Here is a 16,437-nt window from a genome sequence, read left to right on the forward strand (position 1 = left end):
TGCTGTTAGCCTTCTTGGCACCAAGGGCACACTGCCACTCATATCCAGCTTCTCCTCCACTGTAACCCCTAGGTCCTTTTCAGCTCCTTTAGGAAAAGCAGGCTCTGAGATCAGCCAGACAGGTTCCATACTCACATGACTGCACCATTCTGGAAGGGTAGATGCAGAAGTACCGACTACTTCATCTCCATTTACATGCATCTTAAAAAGCCAATGACCCTCCAACATTCAATATGGAAACAATTCTGATTCTCACCGAGTGGTTAAATCACAGAACTGGGAGCCAGGAGACCTGGGTTCTATTCACAGTTCTGCCACAGACTCACTGGGTGACCTTGGCCAAGTCATTACACTTTTGTGCCTCAATTTCTCTAACTGTAAAATCCTGACCTACTGTACAGAAATGTTGAAAGGCCTCTGAGATGTCTGTATACTAGAGAAATGCACTCTATTATTCTTTAACACTTTCTGATCCTCACTTTTCTATTTTAATTACTAGGGAATATTTGCATGAAAACAATCTGGATTTTAAGAATTTGTCCATTTGTGTTGTTCATTCACACAAAAGTAACCAATTTTGATGTCTCAGTGAATTAATGTCTAGATTACTGGTATGCCACAGGCAGAGGATTGTAACATGAAATAGGGGAAAGAACAGCAGAACAGACAAACTCTTTAAGAAGGTAAAGAATACTGAAAAACTCTAAAGGAATAGAATTGTCTCTCAATAGAATGGGCTTCAAAGTTTTTCATGCAGAATCGGCAATTCTTTTAATTGTTTTGCACAATTATGTCCTTCCAAGTGCAAATAAGAATTGCACGTGTACACATGCAGCTGAGTTGTGGATATATTACACTAGAACCTCAGAGTTACAAACACCAGAGTTACAAACTGACTCAATCATGTGACGTTGCATTCTGTGTGATTTTATGAAAATATCTAATGGAGTATGTAAATAAATATAACTGGAATACGCTTCATGCAAGGGGTCTCTTGTAAGGTATCATTACAAAGCTTATAATCTACTGAGTGTGGTCATCCTATTTGTATAAATGTATCACTCTTGTATCGGAAACCAGAAATATAAAATATAATTCTGGGGGCCTATTGTAATTATGCAAAGTGTGGGCCATTAATGGTGGTTTGGAATCTTGATGGCTCCCATTAACCAGGACAATTGTCTGTAGATGGCTGTGTTTTACTTGCAAGTCTTCCTGTATATGTGAGTGCTGGCAAGTGGGAACTGAAGTCTTACAGTGACATGTGATCATGTCACCTGAACTGGAATCCATCTTTAACCTGGTGCTGTTCCACTGAGAAAGACGAGTGGGAACCCAGAGAGGGACAAAGGATTCCCGCCTTATGCAAAAGATATATAAGTGGGTGGAACAGAACAAAGGGAGGAGAGGAGACATCATGAGACATTCCCTGGCTACCACCTGAGCTGGAACAAGGGCTGTACCAGGGAAAGGACTGTGTCCAGACTAGGAAGGTGTCCAGTTTGTGAAAGAAACTTCTTGCAACATCTCTGAGGGTGAGAATTTATCTGTATTCAGTTTTATTACTGTATTAGGCTTAGACTGGCGTGTTTTATTTTATTTTACTTGGTAATTCACTTTGTTCTGTCTGTTACTACTTGGAACCACTTAAATCCTACTTTCTGTATTTAATAAAATCACTTTTTACTTATACTTAACGCAGAGTATGTATTAACGCCATGGGGGGGAGGCAAACAGCTGTGCACATCGCTCTATCAGCGTTATAGAGGGCAAACAATTTATGAGTTTACCCTGTAAAAACTTCATACAAGGTAAAATGGATTTATATGTGGTTTAGACCCCATTGGGAGTTGGGGCATCTGAGTGTTAAAGACAGGAACACTTCTGTAAGTTGCTTTCTGTTAAGTCTGCAGCTTTGGGTCACGTGGTTCAGACCCTCGGTCTGTGTTGGAGCAGACAGGCGTGTCTGCTTAACAAGACAGGGTGCTGGAGTCCTGAGCTGTCAGGGAAAGCAGGGGCAGAAGTAGTCTTGGCACATCAGTTGGCAGTTCCCAAGGGGGTTTCTGTGATCCAACCAGTCACACCACACCCCTCATTTGGGAGCAGAAGTACACTATCAGGCAGCAGCAGAGTTTAAAAAAAAATATGGGAAAGTTTAAAAAAAGATTTGACAAAGTAAGAACACTGTTTCTGTGCTTGTTTCATTTAAATTAAGATGGTTAAAAGAAGCATGTTTCTTCTGCGTAGCAAAGTTTCAAAGTTGTATTAATTGTAAACTTTTGAAAGAACCACGTAACGTTTTGTTCAGAGTTACAAACATTTTACTGTTACAACCAACCTCCATTCCACAGGTGTTCGTAACTCTGAGGTTCTACTGTACGAAGTAAAATGTTGGTTACAATTTTCTGTACAGGTACCCAGGTCACAGGGTAAAGTGGACTGGCACTAGGATAACATGTAAAACAGAGCCCAATACCTCACAGAACACAGGACTAACACTTTGGCAAGGCAAAGAACGCAGCCCAATATCCATGGGGCAAAACTGAGCCAGGACCAAGGGCAGATACGGAGCTACCCTGAAAATTCAAAGGCACAGGTGACAGCATCCTAATGGATGATGGGTGAGATCATATATAGTGAATGAGAACTAAGTGTGAGAGATGTGTGCCGCCATGCTGGAATTTAGGAACCCCTTGGAAATTATGCCTCTGCAGTGTAACATACACTATGCACTCAGATTTTGCACTGGAAGGATAATATAAGCAATATAATGCAGCCCCAAGGCCATGAGTGGGATATGACACAGGGTAATTCAGCTATGATCACTTAAAGGGACAAACCTTCTTCAGTTTAGACTGGTCATCTTTGTACGTGATCATCAGAGCTAGAGCCAGATCACCCTTCTCTCTTCGGGTTCCTTCACACAGAAGAGGGTGCTCTGCTTCACTCACAGTTGTCTTCATGCCTGCAGGGCCAAGAAGAGAAAGATACAGAGACAGGTGAATTCAAGAGGCTTAAGAGCTTCTGACATAGTTTACCTCTTTCCCTGTACTCTTTTGTTCATCTCCCCCTATCAGTCATAAAGGAAAGAGTTTGCCCTATTTTGCTTGTTGACATAGTTTATACCCTTGAGAATGAGAGCTGGAGTCTTTCCCAGAAGCCTGCACTGCAACTGCCAGGGCAACCTCATCCTAACAGGTCAAAAGGTGAGTGCCCAGGCCTGCCTGAGGCTCCTTCCTGGAGACAAAGGGAGTGGAATACTAGACACTCAGACTGCTCACGCTCTTTGCTGCCTCCAGTTTCTGCAGCGCCCACTTAGTCAACATTCAAACATCATCAGTGTATCTTTCCTTCTGGGGAAGAGGTGATGGAGAGAAAATTGTTCTGATAACACCACACATACACTATTGTAAACTCATGTACGTAATACCACAAGTCTGCTATATACACCACCACTTTCTTGCTAAAACACATGAATTGGAAGTCAGGAATTTTGCGTAACTCACCCATGAAGATTTTGAGCCAAGTCTGAGCTAACGGTGAGTATCCCACAGAGTAATTCTACTGGGTTTTTATTGTCGAGTTTTAACCCCTGCTGAACTGACTGCCTGTTAATCTCTGCACTGTTCAAGCTTCAGCTATACTTAACTGTCAATTCTTTCAAGCCAAACAACAGCAAAGATGGTTGAAAACACTCTCTCTACCCTTTTAATAGCCCATCTATCAATTTCAGTCCTCAGCTGCATTTCTCCCTCAATGCACCTCAAACCTGACACACATTATCCCAGTCCCAGATTCCCTCCCCAGCTCTGACAATATCCCACCAAATCACTTCCAGTTCTGCACCAGATTGGAATCCAGGTCAACAGGCATCAATTCACTCCACAAAAGGGGGCAGGATTCGGAATGTGAATGAGAAAAGCCCTCCTCCTCCTCTGAGGTGGAGGAAGAGCTGGATTCTTACCAAGAGCAGCAACAGCTGCTTCAAAACCAAGCTCCTCATCGCCAGGCATTTCGTTATTCCAATTACGGCTTGGGGGCCTGGACCCTGTCGGAGAAACCACTGGAGAGACAGGAGAGGACAGTCAGTTCACAGCTGTATGAAGGTAGGACCCAAAAGCAAAAAGTATTCTAGGGTCTGTCTGGGGTTTGTGCTCCCATTTCAAACCACCATTCCAGCCCTACGGTCATGGCACAAGTCTGCTGCTTTCTCCCTCTCCCTCAGTTAGACCCCTCCAATCCTACCAAGCTCTGCTTCAGGATGGGTTTGGAAGCCCAGTTCTCTTTCTGATGGTTAATGTATTTGTTTCCCCCAACAGAAGCAGCAGTGGGGTCGAAATAATGTATTTAAAGGCTCCGTGACTATTTTACAGGGACACAAATGGGTCAGAAATGTGATAAGATTCCCAATGCTTTTGTATGAAAGGGGAGCTAGCAAGGAGGTCAGTAATGAAGAAGAGTCTCCATACCAATGTGGAGGGAACAGCAGAAGTAGGTATAACTTTAGGGTGAACAGGTAAGAATAGGGCTGCAATCATCACATGGGAAGTGCAGATTTTCCCTGAAAGCTTCTTTTTGGCCCCAAGGTTCAAAGTCTAGGAATGTGCCCCTTATGAAATACACGCCAACTGGGACAGTACCTGGAGTGCATAGGACATCAAATATGAAGCTGGCCAGCATGAGAGGAAGGACAGGGCGGTAATCACACAAGGTCCCTTCTCTCAGCTCTTCAGCCCTTCCTCGAATGGTGTTCATCTCATTAGTGCCCAAAGGGATTTTCTTTAACAAGGCCACAATCTCAGATTCCTGGTATGCCAGCTTCACCTGAGGGTACCCACAAGGAAGCAAAAAGAAGCCATCAGAGACCGTTGGACAGAACCATCTTGCCCTACGCAGATGATCAAATATAGGAATAATCCTGAAATAATTTTTATTGATTCATTAGTATACAATCCACTGATCTCATACCACTCCTTGCCTTCTCCCACACAGACACAATAGTTAGGATGGTGCCCAGATGGAGGCCGTCCCATAGGACATGCAAGTCTATACACAACCTTCTCCTCACCTTCCCTTTCCCTTTCCAACCAACTACTCTGAGGTCTGGTTGGCGAAAAAAGGTCAGTCTGCACAAGGACATATGGAGAAGCATCCAGCCAGATAGGTCACTAGAAAGGCAGGTCATTCCCAATCCTACAGAGAAGGATGTTTCCTTGTGCAATACAACAGCTGAGGAGGAAAGGACTGTCCGGGAGGGGAACGGACAATATTCCAGTACATATTCCACTGAACAAAGATTGTTGCATTACAGTGTGTTTTTCTCCACTGTAGTGTTCTTTCCATTTTTAAAGCATTGTTTCCATGCCAGCTTACGCACCTGGTGAATGCCAGACCCACAATTAATCTTCTCACCAGACACTGTTGAGTATGAATGTAGATAACCTTACGGTAACAAGTTTATTCCTTAGTAGGAGCCTGGTAATAGCTGCACCTTCAAGGGATTCTGCAATCTTGCTAGTTAGAAAGTGACAGGAGCAACAACTCACACAACCAAGATCTGAACAGATCACATTTTTACAGAAGATGGCCTATGGGCATTAAAGCATGTGAAGTTGCGTACCTACTATTGTGTACACATTTAGATGCCTAAATACATAGTATGAGCAAGTGTAATGGCCTACAAAGTTGCATCAGTTTACCCTAAGGTGTGAATTTAAAATGAGTTAGTTAAACCAGTGTAAACCCTGTGGGGAGCTCCAGAATGGCTTTATTTCAGATCAGTTTAGAGTGCCCACACAGCGGTTTCCATCGGTCTAATTAAATCATTTTAAGTTTACCTCTTAAGTTAAACAAATTGCAACTTTCTCCTGTAGACAAGTGCTGAAATTCCTCTCACAGATTTAGTCCAAGTGTCTTCAACATAGGAGTAACCTTAGCTACACAAATTCTAGGTCACTCACTGACTCACTCAGTGCCTGCTTGGCTCCATGTAGACTAATTCTGAGAGAATTCCTAAAGGCAGGACCTGATGCACAGAACTCAAATGGGGAATACTTGAGCATGAAGGGGGAAACTCCAGCAGTGTGGTACTGCTCACAGATAGTGTCTTTCTGGGCCACTTTATACCTCCAGGGCTTTGGTAGAGGCAGGAGGTCTCTGTAGCTCCAAGGCAAACATGCCAATGCGGAAGGCCAAGTTGTGGTATTCCAGCCTCTCACTCAGCACAGTCAGCAGGAAAGCAGCTTTGGATAGGGTGTTGGTTGCCATCCACGTCTGCTTGCTGGTCGACACCTTGTTCTTCTTCCCCTGTGAGAGGAGTAGTTCATAACAGGTTTGTTAGGAAATGAATTGATCCCAGCAATGCAAGGATGTGCCAGTGATTCCCCCTATGTTCCTGCCTGCAGGAGCTCCTCCCCCCTGCGCACTGAGGACAGCGCGCACCCATTATTCTGGAAACATTGTTTTGTCCTGGCTCTACCTATTGCCCTGTCCCCCTCCAAAATCCAGCCATTTCTGGATGATGAAACGGACCCAGTTTTGTACGCTATCTCCTTTTGGTGCAGAATCCCAATTGCCACTGGTTATGGATGGCTCCTCCCCACATCATCTGTCTACCCTTCCCTCATATGACAATGCAGTGGGGGCTCCTGCCTCCTCACTAAGCCAATTCTTCCAGTATTGGACCACTTTAGCAGGTGGATGCTGACTTGGACAAACTATTACTATATAATTATATTCTTGCCAGCAAGTTTAAAAGTATGGATTGGATGAACGGACTATAAAGTGGATAGAAAGTTGGCTAGATTGTCGGGCTCAACGGGTAGTGATCAACGGCTCGATGTCTAGTTGGCAACCGGTATCAAGCGGAGTGCCCCAGGGGTCGGTTTTGTTCAACATCTTCATTAATGATCTGGATGATGGGATAGATTGCACCCTCAGTAAGTTTGTGGATGACACTACGCTGGGGGGAGAGGTAGATACACTGGAGGGTAAGGATAGGGTCCAGAGTGACCTAGACAAATTGGAGGACTGGGCCAAGAGAAATCTGATGAGGTTCAACAAGGATAAGTGCAGAGTCTTGCACTTAGGATAGAAGAATCCCATGAATTGCTACAGGCTGAGGACCAACTGGCTAAGCAGCAGTTCTGTAAAAAAGGACCTGGGGATTACAGTGGATGAGAAGCTGGATATGAGTCAGCAGTGTGCCCTTGTTACCAAGAGGCTAATGGCATATTGGGCTGCATTAGTAGGAGCATTTCCAGCAGATCGAGAGAAGTGATTAATCCCCTCTATTCGGCAGTGGTGGGGCTACATCTGGAGTAGTGTATCCAGTTTTGGTCTTCTAAGCATGTTTAAAGCAATGTTAAATTGAGTGTTTTATTCAACTGGAAGGTGTAGATCAACAAAGGGCCATTGGTAGGAGCTGTTCATTGTGGTTCCCATCTGGCAGACAAGAACATTTGAGTGCAGATCAGGGAGTGGAAGGCTGTGTGAGGCGCTGGGGCTAGTCAGGGTAGGGATGACTGAAAGTCCCTTCAAGTCATGCTGAAGGACCCATTGCCCTTTTTCAGGTGAAATACTGAACAGTCAGAGAAGCCCAAACTAAATGGGGTTCAGGGCAGGTCAAGGTCCAGCATAGCCCTGCGCAGAGAGAATAGGAACCACCAGCGGATTTTACTGCATCTGAGTCTTGCTGCATGGTGAAATTCTGTTCAGCTGCCTGAGTGTTTCTGTGCCCTTGACACAGTGGACAGACAGAGGGAGTTCAAAAAATCAAAATACAGACCAAAACACAATATAATTATTTTTAACCTCATGATTTTATGATCTTTTTCCATATGACTCATGGTTTTTGAATTTTTGGGGCTGGCAATCCTGTGTATTCCTCCCCACTCTCCCTTCTTTTCACAAGGGAACCTCTCTACCTTGGTTGGGGGCTGCTCCACCTTGAGATCTGGAGGGTTGGCCAGTAGGTCCCTGGCCAGTTCTACAGTCAGACGGCATGCTTCATTACTGTATCCGTGTGCATAGAGAGCCTCTGCACAGGCAAAGAGGATCTGAAAATAAAGGGATAGAGAATCAGGGTTAGTCCATGTGCCTCACAACTGGAGTCAACCCCATCCTGCCCACTTTCTCATTTGGTGTCACTAAAAACAGAGTTAAACACTGATCTCATCTTAGATTTGTATCTAATGCTCACGGTTCCTGCCTTCTGTTATGCAGCCCCTCTGCCTGGAACAGGTCCACCAGGCTCTCCAGCGCTTCTCAAAAACACAGCTTCCAAGGGGTCTAGTCCCCTTCCCTCAAAGCACTAACATCAAGATTGCACATTTTTCTAAGCAATATGCTCTAGTTCAAACAGGAATCAATTCAGTGAAGTCCTGTGGCCTGCATTATACGGGTGGTCAGATTAGATCATCACGGGGGCCCCTTCTGATCTTCATAGATATCTAAGTGTCTATGAATAGAGTGGGGAAAAATCCCCCTAAAAATTAAAAACAAAACCAATATGTATAATTAATTGTTTCTCTCTCTTTCCTAGCATCCCAATACCCCTTTCTCAGTGCTCTACTTCGACATAAGCTCCTCCCACTCATCTGCGAAGTTCCAGGCATACTTCTGAGGTTTTAATACACAGGGCTGGTAGCACACCCTATTGCCTGACATTTATCTTTATAAGACTCTGTTTTCATTTGCTTGTCACTTTGTCAAACTAACTTTTTGGGCTGAAATTTTCCTGACTAGGTGTCTGCCTCAGACTAAGAGGAATACATTTTCAGCAATTCAGCTGTTCCAGAGCAAGGCTAGGAGACATATGTTAGTTTTGTTCATGTTTAACTTTTTCTTTGAGAAGCTCTAGTGTCCCCATGCTTAGGAGTAGAGACTTGAAATTTGGAAGAGGAGTGGTCTTTGTCAGGGATGTGCCTTTGCATGGTCCCATTAAAATCCACCCAAATTTAGCCAAGTTATAGCCTTTGAGGAAAAAAGCACCATTTGCCCATGCTCATGGAGACTTAGAGCTTCACAGCTGAATTCCCCCAAAATTTATCCACACAGGGCTGAGCTTCACAGGACTTCCCCTGCACTTGCCCCTCTGCATTGCTTCAGCGAGGGCTGGGCAAAAGAACTGAGAGCAGGGAGCCTGCCTCTCCTGTGCTTTCAATGTCTGCTCTGCTGAGCCCAAGCAGTATGGAGAAGGAACCTGTGTAATTTGAATGCAGAGGTGACAAGAGCTGGACCTGGGGTGTGAGGAGCAGATTAGAACAAAGACACCTTGAAGAAGGGAAGGAAAACTCGGATTGGAAGCTGGTGAGGGAGAGGAAAACTGAGGCTGGAAGTTGGAGGGACTGGCTGGGTAAGAGACTAGGACTGGGAGCCAGCAGGTGGCAGGAGACAGACTAGATGAGGAGCTGAGGAGGAAGGCAGACTAGGACCAGCCAGCAAGAAAACTAGGACTGGGAACCAGTGGAGTGAGGAAAAGGAGAAACAGATCCTACGAATGAGCTGGGGGAAAGAATATTGAGATTGTACGAGGAATCTAGGGAGGGAGACTGGGCCTGGGAGCCAGTGGGGACAGGAATGAGATTGGTCAGACAAAATGATGGGAGTGAGGAACTAGAACTGGTTGGGCAAGAATATTAGGAACAAGGAGCTGGGTTGTTTGTGTGTGCCGGGGGAAGGAGGGGGCTGGGAACAAGGAACCGGGTGATTGTGGAGGACTGGAAATGACTGGGCAAGGAGGCTGGGATGGGGAGCCAGGAAACTGACACAAGGAATCTAGGGGCAGGAGAGATTAGAAATGACTAGGTGAGGAGACTGGAAAAAGCTGTCAGGGATGAGGAACAGACAAAACTAGACCAGGGACAGAAGGGTCAAGCTTTGGGGGAAACGGGCAGAATTACTAGCAATCACTAGAACACACTGCCCTCCAGAGGCTCAAATGGAACCCATGATTCCAAATCTCACCCTTCCACTGAGGTCAGAAAAAAACTGCATGAAGACTATCATAATCGGGACCAAAATAATGTAGCACAACCAACTTTAATTCCTGCCTTTCTTCACTTGACTGCCTGACTTTGCAAACTTTATAATGTTCTTTTAACTTACTTTAGATATGTTACACTCACAAAAACTAAGAAATATGATCACATGTTGCCATTTTCCAGCTAAAACTCACTCACCTCCATCCTGTTCTCCTGCTCCAGGGGCTTTATACCAGCAAAGATGTCCTGCTCCTCTTCATTCCCCGCCTCTGCTTTGTCCTCCTTCTCCTTGGCCACCTCCTGTGGATTCAGATAGTACACCTGGTAATCATCTTCCTCTTCTCCCTCCTCCCCGCCCCCTGCTGCACCATTTTCTCCCACTTCTGGCTTCCGGCTTGCACCGTTCTCATCTGCAGAAGGCAGATCGTCATCTCCGCTGCCCACTTCTTCCACAGGATCCTTTGGAGCTTTCTTGGCAGCGGGATTGCTCCTGACGCTGGGCTCAGGACCCTCCGAGAAGTACACACCCCCGTCATCTTCAAAAGTGTCCCTGTAGCTCCTACTCAGGGGGCTCTCCGTGAAACTGAAGGTGTTACTGGCCTCCGCCCCCAGAGCCAAGCTGCTGTCATCCAGGCTCATCTCTGCCAAGTCTGGTTCCAGAGAGCTGTCTTCACTGCTCATGCGGCGTTTCCCACTATGTTTACTGGCTAAGCTTTTCCCCACCGGCAGCTTGGCCTTGCCTACTGCTGTCTTATAAACAGCCTTATCTCCTTCCGCTGAAAGTCGGCGCAGAGCCCTCTGGGGGGCTTCAGAGACAACTTTCCGCTTCCCAATGAGTTCCTTAGGACGGACAGCTGGCTCTTGCGAAGACGGGCGTGACCTGTCCCCTGGGTGCAGACAGGTTCCCCCAGGTTCCTGCCCATGGCCTCTGCTAGTCTCACACGTGGTTTCCATACACTGCAACCGACAGTTCCTCTGCTGGACAGCCTTTACCCAACAGAACGAATTCTTCTTATCAGTGCTGCTGTACGTGATGCCAGGGATGGGATAGGCCTCCTCCCAATTGAAGTAACAGGCTTCCACAGCTGGCTTGAAACCTTGGAAGAGCTTCTCCAGGGATTTCTTGTGCTGCCCCCTCTTGACATTATCTATGACTTTCAGCTGCCACTGTCTGAGCTGGGTGCAGATGTCTCTGCGCCTGGAGGAAGAGGAGAGAGAAGAGAAGACAGATCAGAAAGCAGCCATAAAACACACCATGACAAAAGACTCCCAACCTCACAGAATACCTCATCCTCCCCCAAGAAACCGTTCTGCTGAATTAGTGTAAATGGCATTAGTCAAAAAACATCAGAGAAGATAAAGGAAAGAGACATGTCAAAAATCAGCTTCTAGACAGGCCTATGCCATGGAAGCCAAATGCTACCAAGTCAAACATGGGAATGTGTTGTGGACTGGGGGCTCAGGATGAAGCACTGGCTTGTGAGCTCCTGAGCAGCTACAACCTGTAGTTCACCTATCATAGATGTGACATTAGCACTCTGCTAAAACAGCCAAGGACTACAACAGGGAACTGTGTACATCAGGAATAAGAATCACTCGCAAACAAAGTGAGAAAGTTTGTGTAGGGCTTGAAGCTGTACCATGCCCAGCTCCAATCAGTGCTATTGGTTCTCCTTTCGTGAGCACTAAAGCCTACACAAATCATCCAAAGCGCCAAAGAAAACATTTCAAAATCACTGGGGAAATCCCACATTTCTCAGTGAACTCCCCTCCTACCTTTGCCATTGATTCCAGAGTTCTCGGGAACAAAAGGAAACATCTCAATCTTCTAGTGATTTTATCAGCCCCAGGAGCAAAAGAAGGTAGAAGTAAACTGAGCAAGGGGTGTAAGAGTTTGGACTTAAAGGAGCTCTACAACACCAACTGCTTCCGTTTGACCTCTAAGAAAACCAATTAGCTAGGAATAGGCTGATGGGGATTAGTTAAGAAAGTAGCAAGGGGGAGGGGAACTACTCATAGAAAAGGTGCCATTAGGATAGGGGGAAGCTGCAACAAGCTGGGAAGGCTGTAGCAAGCCTCATTGCGATCCACTGAGAAACAGCGTGCAGGAATGAGAATAAAACAAGTCAAAGGAATTGAAAGTGGGCACCATTCTAGTGACTCTATACAAACTCTAAGAGAATTGGAAATAAAGCAAGAGGCATTTGAATTATGCATGAAATGAAATAGAACTTTTAGCAATTTGGAATTACTCAGATAACTAAAATGTTAAGACAGACATACACTATATAGAAGGGAAGAATGATTTAACCCTGCCTTATAAACAACAAAACAACTTTTATGTTTTACTGACTACGTAATATGATTCACATTTTTGTTTGTTTTAAATCTTGTCCCTGATTCCCTACTGTCTTCTCTTTGTCTCTCTGCATATTTTTTTTCCTGTTTCAGACTGTAAACTCTCTAGAGGCAGAGATAAATATTTTTTAATCTCACTGATGTATCCTACAAAGTTACGGCCTTACATTAAAGTTTAATAATAATTTAGAAGATTAGAAAGTGAAAAAAGCTAAAAAGAAAATATGCCAAAAAGATCATCCTGGCTTCATTCATTCTGACAAAGCGAGAATTAACTTTTCTTGTTTATGATCTTTCATAACACACAGACAATGCACTTCATCTTATCTTGCCTAATACTGCAAACTGCAAATATTTTGTAAAACATGAAATAAGCTATTTCATTTTGTAAAACAAAGAAGTCTTAACATGAGCCCTGAACACAACATCTAATATTCAATTTTTGCTAAATGGAGAAGGTAGTCAACTGTGTGCAAGTTAGCAAGGTATCGTGATTTATAAACCTGCAGAAGCATCATGCTTCATCCCAGAGGCCTGAAGGTACTGGCTGAGGAAACAGGACCACTAGCAATAATTGTCACTACATCTTGGAATACACACGAGGTTGCCCAAGACTGCAGAAAGCAACATATAGTTCCAAACATTAAAAAAAGATTAAGAATAATGAGTAATCTGGGTAAAGAAGAAACCTGTGAAGGAATCTAGCATGTTACAGCTACAGATTGATAAAACAGATCATGCCATACTGAACTGAACAGGCATTTTCAATGTAGAAACAGGGCAGATCAGTGAGGGCAATTTGGGCATGTCGTTAAATTGGATTTCAGCCAAGCATTTGACAGCACTGCCCAAGCGGCACAGACACTGGAGAAGTATGGTCTGACTAATATGGCAAGGAGGACTGACTAAGAAGAGGCAATGAGTTATCAGTTGTTACATCAGAATGGGGCAGAGAGAAAAATGGTATCCTGCAGGAGCCAGTATTCTTAAACATACATCAATACCCTAATGAATATACATATATGCAATGAGGGCTCAAATCAGCAGTCTATACTAAGCTAAAATATACAGCAAGTACAGCAGGATAAACCAAAAACACATTTGTATCTGAACATCTTTTCCACTTGGCTGATTCAGTGTGAGCTGAAATGTAATGCAAAGCAGTGCAAGATAATTAGCAAAGACTATGTCAGTTATAAACTAGGAACTCCAGAAACCAGTTATGAAGAAAAGGCTGGGTGTTATCACTGAACTGAATCCTTCAGCGCATTGCCATTCCAGAAAGGCTCTCTCCATCAGGACAGATTAGAAAAACTAAGTGCATAACCATACTTGCAACTTAAAAGAACCACACAGACAAGAGACAAATTATTCAATCTGAAAATCAGGATTAAAAACAAACAGTAATACTAGCAATTAAAGCTGAAAGTGATTACGTTCATCTTGGATATTAGAGCCCATCTTGGCCATGAGGATGGACAGCAGAACAGTTTGCCTAATGAGGAAAGTATGATTCAATCACTAGACATGTAAGGAAAGAAAGCTAAGAGTATGTGTGCACCACAGAGCAAATAGTGAGGGTTGGACTGGACTCTTTAAGGAATCCATTACAGATTATCAGATTCTGGTGCTCACCTCTGTGGGCTGATGGTTGGGTCCAGGACAGCCAGCCTCCAGAGAACCACCATCTCATCACACATGCTGGCACAGGCATGAGCAGCCACTTCTGACTGACCATTACTGCGGCCGGTGTGCCCGCTAGCACTGCTGTGGGACGCAGATGTTCGTACGCTGTACCACCAACCTGTTATCTGTAGAAGAAGATACATTCAATGCAGCTGTGCCTAAACATCTGATTCCCGAGTCCCACCCATCCCACATTTTCACAGGCTGGAGGACCTGAATTCTGGAAGTAAATTGTAAATGACGATCAGGAATAGTAAATTCTGTCGCTAGGCATACAATGCCTTGTTTTTTTATTTCTTTTTAAATGAATTATGGGCATTAAAGCAGAGGCATACAAGGGCCTGGTCTACACTACGAGTTTAGGGAGTAGCGGTGAAATCAACATTGCCAGTTCGAATTAGGGTTAGTGTGGACGTAATTCAACGTATTAGCCTCTGGGACCTATCCCACAGTGCACCACTGTGACCACTCTGGACAGTAATCTGAACTCGGATGCACTGGCTAGGTAGACAGGAAAAGTCCCGTGAACTTTTGAATTTCATTCCTGTTTGTCCAGTGTGGAGAGCTGATCAGCACAGGTGACCACGCAGTCCCTGAATCGAAAAAGAGCTCCAGCATGGACCATATGGGAGGTACTGGATCTGATCGCTGTATGGGGAGACGAATCCATGTTAGCTGAACTCTGTTTCAAAAGACGGAATGAAAAAACATTTGAAAAAATCTCCAAGGCCATGATGGACAGAGGCCACAACAGGGAGTCAACACAATGCTGCATGAAACGTAAGGAGGTGAGACAAGCGTACCAGAAAGCCAAAGAATCAAACGGACGCTCCGGGACAGAGCTGCAGACATGCTGCTTCTATGCTGAGCTGCAGGCAATTGTGGGGGGGGGGGAAGGGGGGGCGATACCACTACCCATCTGTACTCTCAGCTTGCCAGTAGCTGAGGATTTTTGCGGATGTGGGAAGATGAGGTAGCGAGGAGAAGGACAACGAGGTTGAGGATGAGCACAGCACACAACGTTCTCCCAACAGCCAGGATCTTCTTCTCAGCCTGATCAAGTACCTGCGCAAGGCGGTTATCCAGACCATTAAGCTGTAGAAGGGACCTCTAGGTGAGCTGGAGAAGGACCTCCTGGTTTAAAGCAAGTTTTTTTAATGATTTAATTTCCCTAGGATTGGGAAGCATTCGCTGCCAGTACAGCTATGGAAAGTTCTGCTAAGGGGGATGGAGCGGAAATCCTCTAGGGACATCTCCATGAAGCTCTCCTGAAGGTACTCCAAAAGCCTTTGCAGAAGGTTTCTGGGCAGCGCAACCTTATTCCGTCCTCCATGGTAGGACACTTGACCACACCATGCTAGTAGCAAGTAATCTGGTACCATTGCATGACAAAGCCTGGCAGCGTATGGTCCCGGTGTTTGCTGGCATTCAAGCAACACCTGTTCTTTCTCTCTCTGGGTTATCGTCAGGGGAGTGATATCGTTCATGGTAACCTGGTTGAAATATGTGAATTTAATTAAGGGGACATTCATAGGTGGCCGTTCCTACTGGGCTGTGTGCCTGTGGCTGAAAAGAAATCCTCCCCGCAGTCAACCAAGCGGAGGGAGGGGAGGCATTGGCGCTGAGCTGTTCGTATTTGGCTAGCAGGAATCTTCCCTGATACCAGCCATGCGATTGGGGAAGGGTTAATGTGATTATCGCAGAGAAAAGGATGCGGGGGGGCTTCACGCTGAGCTGTCCGAGTTTGCCTAGCAGGGATCTTCCCTGATACCAGCCATGCGGTGTGGTGGGGGAGGGTCAAATTCTGTTGCCTGGCGTGTTTGATGTCTAAACACCAAAGTTGCAGGCACTCAATACAAGATGCAAAAAATGACCTTGTACTGAAATCACATGTGCTATGTCATGGTGAACAACACTATTCACATTAGAGTATACCCATTGTTCTGTAAAATATACCTTTTTAAATACTTCTCTCCCTTTTTTTCCTCCTGCAGCTGCAAATGTTTCAAGCCTCCCTCCTCTGTACCAAAGGCTATCTCGGATAAGGCGGCGAAAAAAAACCACACGTGATGAAATGTTCTCTGAGCTCATGCAGGCATCCTGCACTGAAAGAGCTGAGCACAAAGGATGGAGGGACACAATAGTGCAGAACAGGAAAGCGGCTAGTGAACGTGAGGAGAGGTGGCGGCAGGAAGATCAGAGGATGCACGAAGCCATGCTGGGGCTACTGCAGGAACAAACGGACGTGATCCAGCATCTGGTGGAGGTTCAGGAATGTCAGCTGGAGAGACAGCCACTGTAGCCCCTGTTTAACCGCCCTCCCTCCTCCCCATGTTCCATAGCTGCCTCCCCACCCAAATGCCCAAGAACGCGGGGGGTAGGCTCCAGGCACCCAACCGCTCCACCCCAG

At 45.3% G+C, this 16,437-nt stretch overlaps 1 protein-coding gene across 10 annotated transcripts in view; it reads right to left on the bottom strand.

The window, feature by feature from the left end:
- The window catches only part of ZSWIM8 (zinc finger SWIM-type containing 8), a 135,068-nt gene that overhangs the window by 25,745 nt on the left and 92,886 nt on the right, over positions 1-16,437 (bottom strand). For all 10 annotated transcript variants that reach the window (XR_012657090.1, XM_032778294.2, XM_032778295.2 and 7 more), the window contains 7 exons: positions 13,977-14,152; positions 10,182-11,181; positions 7,926-8,057; positions 6,127-6,306; positions 4,641-4,824; positions 3,965-4,063; positions 2,841-2,965 (listed from right to left, as the gene is read on the bottom strand). Coding sequence is in view for 9 of the 10 variants with exons in the window: in XM_032778294.2 (XP_032634185.1) it covers positions 2,841-2,965; positions 3,965-4,063; positions 4,641-4,824; positions 6,127-6,306; positions 7,926-8,057; positions 10,182-11,181; positions 13,977-14,152 (1,896 nt within the window). In the remaining variant the exon portion in view is untranslated. The remainder of the gene's footprint in view (positions 1-2,840; positions 2,966-3,964; positions 4,064-4,640; positions 4,825-6,126; positions 6,307-7,925; positions 8,058-10,181; positions 11,182-13,976; positions 14,153-16,437) is intronic.

Source organism: Chelonoidis abingdonii, chromosome 16 (genome assembly GCF_003597395.2).
Source record: "Chelonoidis abingdonii isolate Lonesome George chromosome 16, CheloAbing_2.0, whole genome shotgun sequence".
NCBI lineage: Eukaryota > Metazoa > Chordata > Testudines > Testudinidae > Chelonoidis > Chelonoidis abingdonii.